Source organism: Etheostoma cragini, chromosome 7 (genome assembly GCF_013103735.1).
Source record: "Etheostoma cragini isolate CJK2018 chromosome 7, CSU_Ecrag_1.0, whole genome shotgun sequence".
NCBI classification, from domain to species: Eukaryota; Metazoa; Chordata; class Actinopteri; order Perciformes; family Percidae; genus Etheostoma; species Etheostoma cragini.
Genome location: NC_048413.1, coordinates 8716647 through 8724494, shown reverse-complemented (window position 1 = coordinate 8724494; position 7848 = coordinate 8716647). Strand labels below are relative to the sequence as shown.

General features: G+C 38.2%; 1 protein-coding gene across 2 annotated transcripts; it reads left to right on the top strand.

Annotated features, from left to right (window-relative positions):
• The first annotated feature begins 1601 nt into the window (after positions 1–1601).
• On the top strand, positions 1602–7749 carry LOC117948290 (complement receptor type 1-like). 2 transcript variants are annotated; one of them, XM_034877880.1, is made up of 11 exons: positions 1602–1761; positions 1848–2045; positions 2947–3046; positions 3135–3208; positions 3595–3816; positions 3900–4091; positions 6574–6670; positions 6775–6848; positions 6936–7115; positions 7208–7387; positions 7473–7749. In XM_034877880.1, the coding sequence occupies exons 1-11, from the start codon at positions 1707–1709 to the stop codon at positions 7496–7498; spliced, it is 1398 nt and encodes a 465-aa protein (XP_034733771.1). In that variant the 5' UTR covers positions 1602–1706; the 3' UTR covers positions 7499–7749. The 2 variants fall into 2 exon arrangements, with proteins under 2 accessions (XP_034733771.1, XP_034733770.1); XM_034877879.1 differs by having other exon boundaries at positions 3897–4091.
• The last annotated feature ends 99 nt before the right edge of the window (positions 7750–7848 follow it).

The following is a 7848-nucleotide window of genomic DNA, read 5'->3' as shown; positions in this document are numbered from 1 at the left end:
TGTGTGTGTGTGTGTGTGTGTGAGCTCACTGGGAGTAACCTTCCTGTTTGTTTAACTTCATGTCCCTAAAAGAGCCAGACACAGCAACATCACCACGGCATAAAAGCCAAAGTGTACTGTATATATTTCCACGTCTTCCAAAGTCAAATCTAGATTTGTGAATTAGATGGTAAAATGGGTGTTGAATTAAACTGTCACGGACATCAATTATATGACGTCATGAGCATGTAATATTTCATTTCATTCTCAAAGTGGATGAGACAGAAATGATGCCACTCATGCAACCTGCCGCAGTCCGTTCTGTTTGTAACGATGATAAGATATTCTCAGATTTACATAATCAACAACACTGACATGCAGTTTTGTTCCGAACATTACCACCAAGTCACTCCTGAGCTTCGTCCAAAATACACACTCACACACAAAGCTCTGTGTGGCATGTTAAATTCTGAATTAGGAGTAATTGCTCTGCCCACTGAGTGTTTAAAATTCCATTACAGCCTTTAAATGATGTGATTTACTTTCACGAGCTGCAGAGTGAGTCATCAGGGAATCCGAGAAGGAAAGGGTCAGCTTGTGTTTCAGAGCAGTTAATCTGCAAGTTTGTTTGACGCCTGACATGATCCTTCAACGAGTAGATCCAGATAAAAAGCTCTGATTAATTTCCACGCTGATTGCAAATACTAAACAAAAAAAAGCAACAACAACAGAAAAATACCAACCATGTTCTTTTTTGTTTTAATGTAAAATAACCAGAGATAGAAAGGCTGAAAACGCTTTGACCGGGTCAAGAGTCCCAAACCAGGGGAAGTACAAATGTACAATCACACTGTACAATAAACCTAGTGGCCAGAAGGATGTGATGTGATGTTTTCTTTGAAACTATTTTAGAGATGTGTTGATTCAACTGTGTGGTCATTTATAAAGGCTGTAGATTGGAGTGCTTTTGAATTATATTCTAATATTAAGTACTGATCTAAATGAGTTGTAATAAATATTAGAAATACTTACCAGTATAATGCAATGGCCCGTACAATCCATGACATTAGACTGGGTTAAGACATCAAGGGTCAACTTAGCTAAAGCATTATGATCTACAGTCTTATATTCCTATTGCCTACTTGGCTATTATTACTAAAAATGCAATGGGGTTCAAATTTGATAGGAGTTTTGTCCCTTGATGTCTCAAAAAGTCCCATATAGGATTTTACCATTTCCCATATCATTTTTGGGATTTCCATATATTTCCAAAATCATACGACTTTCTCCCTCCTATAGAACATTTTTTTCTGTTAGATCTAACATTTTAAAAGTCTAAAAACTACTTTTTTTCATCTTTAAGTAAACGTTTGGGGTATCTCCGTGCCCAGAATGTGCTTGTTAAGGATTCAATTGGTTTAAAGTTATTCATGCAGATCACAATATTACAACTTAAGGGTCTGTTCGAAATTGATGTTTGGTTGATTTTTGCTATAATATTCACAATAAGTGTTGCATGGTGCAATTTGTCGTGTGTGTGTGTGTGTGTGTGTGTGTGTGTGTGTGTGTGTGAGAGTGTGTGTGTGTGTGAGTGTGTGTGTGTGTGAGTGAGTGTGATGTTGTTATTTTAATCAGCTGGTCTCAGGGCGGCTCCTCCTCTATAAATTGCTTGATCTGAACCTGTTGGTGGCATTTGATCTGATCTGTTTTACTGCGCAACGACAAACATGAGGAACGTGGGGTGGACTCTTTTGGTTTTAGCGTTTGCCTTACTTGCTTCAGGTAATAAATAAAATAGAAAAATCCACTCTTTAAAGATTGGGATTGTTGTTGATTAATATTCAAACTTTTTTGGTTGTTCCAAAAAGCCCAAGTACCGAAGGAATGCTCCGCTCCACCGGAGCACCCGTACACCAGACTAGTGGAGAAATACTCCAGCACCCCGAAGTTCAGCAGCGGGGAGAAGGTGTATTATAACTGCGCCGAGGACATGACTCCATCCACAGGGAACCGAGCTGTGCAGTGTGTTGGAGGAAAATGGACCAAACTGACCCTAAAATGCGAAAGTAAGTACTCTCTGAGTCATTTAGTCGCGGATCCAGTTCAGTAATAAAGGGTAAAGAGACGGTTACGCGGTGTTTTTTCCTTTACGTTTCTGCAAGGGCGATTCTAGGATCTGACCTTTAGGGGGGCTCAGCCCCTAATGAGAATGGTGCCTCCCAAAGCTAAACACATTAAGACCAATCTAACCTTTTTTACATTTGGTGGCTGTGGTTCACTGGTAGAGCGGATGCCTGCCAATTGGAAAGTTGATGGATCAATCTCTGTCCCTGCAGTTCCATGTTAACATGTTGTTGGGCAAGACACTGAACCCTAAGGTGTGTGTGTGTGTGTGTGTGTGTGTGTGTGTGTGTGTGTGTGTGTGTGTGTGTGTGTGTGTGTGTGTGTGTGTGTGTGTGTGTGTGTGTGTGTGTGTGTGTGTGTGTGTGTGTGTGTGTGTGTGTGTGTGTGTGTGTGTGTGTGTGTGTGTGTGTGTGTGTGTGTGTGTGTGTGTGTGTGTGTGTGTGTGTGTGTGTGTGTGTGTTCTAAGATTAGAAAGGTGCTGTATAAATGCAGCCCATTTACATGTTTATTAATTTGGGTTCTAATCTGCTCTCCCTCTGACAGATGAGATAGAGACTCAGTCTGGCACAACCACCTCTGATAGGCCAGAACCTGTCTTTGATGGGTTACAGGTGCACAGCATCGGCGACAGACGCATTAAACCTCTTTCTAGCCCTTTGGACCTGTAATTGTTTGACCTCTCTCACTAACAGACACGTTTTTAAACTCTAACTTGAAGAACTAAAATAGATCTAAAAAATAACAAACAAAACTGCGTTTGGCACGTAGGCGTTGCGGCAGCTTGGTTGTTTTGCAATGTGGTGAAATAAAGGCGCCTGTGTCTCCCTCCCTTATTTCTGACAGAGAGATCATGTGGCAATGCCGGTGAGCTACTCAATGGAGAGTTCCATTATGAAGGGAATTCATTCATTGGGGAGAAAGTGTATGCTATATGCAATGATGGGTGAGTTGAAACCTGAAAGAAATCCTGTAAAACCTGACCATAGTAAGCCTCAGAATTAGTGACTATACGTTACATCCCGTACTGATAGATACGCTGTGAAAGGACTCAACTACATGATCTGCAAGAAGTCTGGCTGGACCGGTGACTTTCCGGCTTGTGAAGGTGAGACACAGAGCATCCTTACAAGGTGCATCATCTGAGAGCCGTTCATATTATTCACACAGTGGTTGCTGCACCTAAAGAAGAGATTTAAAGTGGGCGGTGTGTCAACAATGAGCAACTGGTCTGAATGTGACTCACAATGAAGGTGTTTAATCTCTTAATTCATTTAAATGTATTTTCCACTATGTGAATCAAGGTGACGAAAGATTTCATTGTGTTCAATGTTAGGTCCTATTAGTCATGTTTTTTTAGCTCTTGCATGCGTCTAGAGCTAAATCTATCCACTAGCCCAACAAGGCAGGACTGCTTGCAGACAATGTTTTCATCAGAAAGTGCCAAATCAATCTGAAGGAAACTAAATCATCTGTTAACATGGACCTCTTCAGAGAGGGAGACCACCTGCTCCACCCCTGCAGTGGCCAACTCTGTGAGCAGCGCTGGAGGTGTTTCTGTACACCGGATGGGAGACGGCATGACCTTTACCTGCAGTCAGGGTTTCCAGCTGGACGGAGCTCAGCGGGTCACATGTGGTCCTGGTGGTGTGTGGCAGCCTCAACCCCCTCGGTGCCTGCCTTCACAGCATAAAACTGAGTCCCCCGATGACAAAAGTGAGTTAGTATTTCTACTTTATTGAAAAAAAAGGCAGTAAAACTTGTTTGTATCTAAACTGGCAAGTCACTGTGTTCAGCAGGGGGATGTGGTATGCCAGTAAAATTCCACAACTCCAAGGCAGTTCTCTCTGAAAAGTACATCACAAGGACATCTTTCACTTCTGGTGAAAGGGTCCACTACGTGTGTGAGGTCGGATACATTCCAGCAGGCGGCAGCCGATATTGCGAGTGTACCAACGGAAAGTGGACACCACTGCGGCTGAAATGTGAACGTAAGGGCTTTTATCATCCTTCAGTGTTGTTTCAAGCTCTAGTAATGTAATTCCATATTACTGCAGGGTCTGTGTACTTGGCAGCCAAAGGTTTTTAGTTTTGAAATAAAAAAACAAAACTGTCAGTTTCCCAATTACCAATAGTAAATAGGGAAACAAAAAACAGAAAATAACCAGTTTTTCAATTTTTGTTGATATTAAAAAAACAATCTCATTACCCGAATATCTTTGTTATAGATGGATATCGGAAAATAAAATGCGTGTGCATAAATCTTATTCCTCAATGTTACATTGTTGTTGTTTTTTTGTGACCCGGAAGCAATTGTAAGAAGGAAGCGGTTGTGTGCATGCCACAAAGCTAACAAGGCTCTGTGAACTGTGTCCTCAAGTCCACAACATAACGATATGTCCATACGTGCAAAACTAAATTATAGCAACTTATATATTGTGTAATATGTTACAAATTGAACAATGACAGCACCTGAAATATCCTGCATCTCTTGTCCAGACATGTCGTCATCTTTTAATGTAAAACATTTGCCCCCTTGAAAGAGAACACAACTTTCCGTTGTCGTTTGCGCAGACATCCAAAGAAGTTTTGATATGCTATGACTTTTTATGATGTTTTGACAAAACCTTTTCAATATTTTTGACGTACTATACTAGGACTTTTTAATCACTTTTTTCGACATACTATGCTATGATTTTTTTATCACTTTTTTGACATGGTAAACTATGATTGTTTTTGACTTACTATAGTATGACTTTTCATCACTTTTTTCAACGTAGAATACTATGACTATTTTGACATACTATTACATTTTGTCACTTTTTTCGACCCATCCATTTATAATATTACATTTTTTTTACATGCTATACTATGACTTTTTTTTACAACTTTATTCAACTTAGTGTACTATGACTTTTCTCGACATACTTTTCTTTACTTTATCACTTTTTTGACATAGTAAACTATGATTGTTTTTGACTAGTATACTATGACTTATCCCTTTTCTCGACATACTATGATTATTTTGACGTACTATACTAGGATTTTTTTTTTACTTACCATATTATGGTTTTTTTGACATACTGTAATATGACTATCTATAACTTTTTTTTAACATACCATTCTATGACTCTTTTGACCTGCTACAATAAGACTTTTTTAAAAATCTTTTTTTGAGATACTATACTATGACTTTTTCAACATACTATGCTATGACTTTTTCGACATACTATGTCTTTTTCAACATACTATGATTTTTTGAGATAGTATACTAACTTTTTAACCTACCATACTGACTTTTGACATACTATACTATGACATTTTATCACTTTTTGACATAGTGTGCTATGACTTTTTGACATGACATTTTATCACTTTTTGACATAGGATACTATGACCTGTTCGACTTACCATACTGTGACTTTTATGTCCCTTTTTTGTTATTGTTTATGACTTTTTTGACATACTATACTATCACATTTTATCACTTTTTTCGACATACCATACTATGACTTTTTTGACATACTAAGACTTCATCTCTTTTTTCGACGTAGTATACTATGATCTTTTTTTGACAAACTATACTGTGACTTTTTACAACTTTGTTGACATAGTATTCTATGACTTTTTCGAATTACTACAATATGACTTTTCACTTTCACTTACTCTGCTATGACTTTTTGACATACTATAACTTTTTGTCACTTTTTGACATAGTGAAGTATGACTTTTTCACTTTTGACATATTATACTGTTTATGTCTTTGTAATCAACACATGATTTATTTTTTGTTAACCTACTGATAATAATAGCATTAACATTTCTCAGGGAGAAACTGATAACATTGTTCCAGTGCAACCAGTTTATTAGCAAATCATGTAGAATAACATTCTCTGATTCAACAAGGTTGGATTTGTACTGTTGCGTGAAGAGCACAATGGATTAGTTGTCCCTTGCCTTGACCACTCAGCCACCTTGTCTGCAGCCAGTTGTGAAAGTACAGGGACAATTTCAACATACAATTTTTCCACCACACTATACTTTGACTTCATCACTTTTATGACATAGTATACTATGATTTTTAAAGGCTTTTTGACATGGCATCACTTTTTCAACATGCTGGTATGTATGTATGTATGTATGTATGTATGTATGTAACGTCACTTTTCAACATACTATGACTTTCATGACTTGCTAAACAATGACTGAGTACAGTATGTGTTTAAAATGCAAAACACTTTAAAGGTTAAACAACTATAACCTACTGTACTATGAGTTTATTACCTATTATGGCTGCATAACCTACTATACTTTATAACCTACTATACTGACTTTACACTTGTTACATACTATCAATACGTGTGTGTGTGTATATAGTATGTCAAGTCAGTTGTTTAAATGAGAGTATATATAAATCTAAAATATTTTATATGACCATAACATTACATTTTTAAAACTTGTTATTCTCCAAAGGAAAGCCGTGTGGCTCTGCAGGAGAGCTTATAAACGGACAGTTTGCATATACTGGAGTGCAGTTTGGAGACACAGCTACAGCTGTCTGTGATGTGGGGTAAGGAAAATTCCTCATACTGCAAGGATTTCTTGCATACTATTCTTTACAGTTAAAGTATTTTGCATTCTTCATCTCTGAAACTCTGACTTTTGATTCATCAGGTATAATCTTGTAGGACAGGCCACCAGAAACTGCATGAGCCAAGGCTGGGATGGACGTGTTCCTGCCTGTGAAGGTGCAGTGAACAACCATACTGTAATTTTGTCTTGGCCTTTAATTTTCCTTCCTCTTGAGCTGTGCCAAACACCTCTGTCTCTTCCAGCTGTGGTGTGTGAGGAGCCTCCAAGAGGGACAAATGCTGAGATCAGCAACTATCAGGAACCACCTTACACGTACAGGAGTGTGATTCGCTATCGTTGTCGTGCGGGAACCCTTATTGGACAAAGGCACATTTGGTGCACTGAGAATGGGACATGGAGTGATCCTGCACCTACGTGCAAAGGTCCTTATTAGTAACGCAGCACTTTTTTTAATCTTCATACAATTTTTATTTGTTTTTTGACATGATAGAATAAAGATTTTACTTCCTTACAGAAATGACATGTGCATCTCCAAATGTGCCCAACGCCTACTGGACGAGGGCTCACGTCAAGATGTACCAAGACGGGGACACTATATCCATTGAGTGTTACCCGGGCTACGCAAAGATCGGCCCGAGCACTGTTACCTGTAGTGGTGATGGCCGATGGTTGCCTGGCCTCCCCAAATGTACACGTAAGTAATCAATTCTTTGTTTTGTTTTTGCTTAACTCCATATTAAGGTTTACAACACTTTAAAATTGTGATCGCCTTATTTCAGCTCGTCGCAGACGCTACTGGAGCTAATGCGCTGGCTGAAATGTAAAACTACAACATTCAACCTGATAAAAAGCAGTCACCGGAGAATGAAAATAATGGTCTCAAGCTTAACAAAGTCTTTTTCTAAAATATTTTCCATATATTCCACCTTTAATAATGCACTATAGTAATTTATATTTTCTAACTTGCTCATAAAACTTGTATACTCAATATACAGACATTAAAATGTTTGAAATGAAGCTGAATGAACTCATTATATACAAAAAATAAACATGTTTGAAATGAAACTGAAGTACAGTATGTTTATTTCAATAAGTGTTTTGGGCAGTAACAAGTACAAACTTGTTTCATTGACCTGTACATTTTTTTTCTGTACA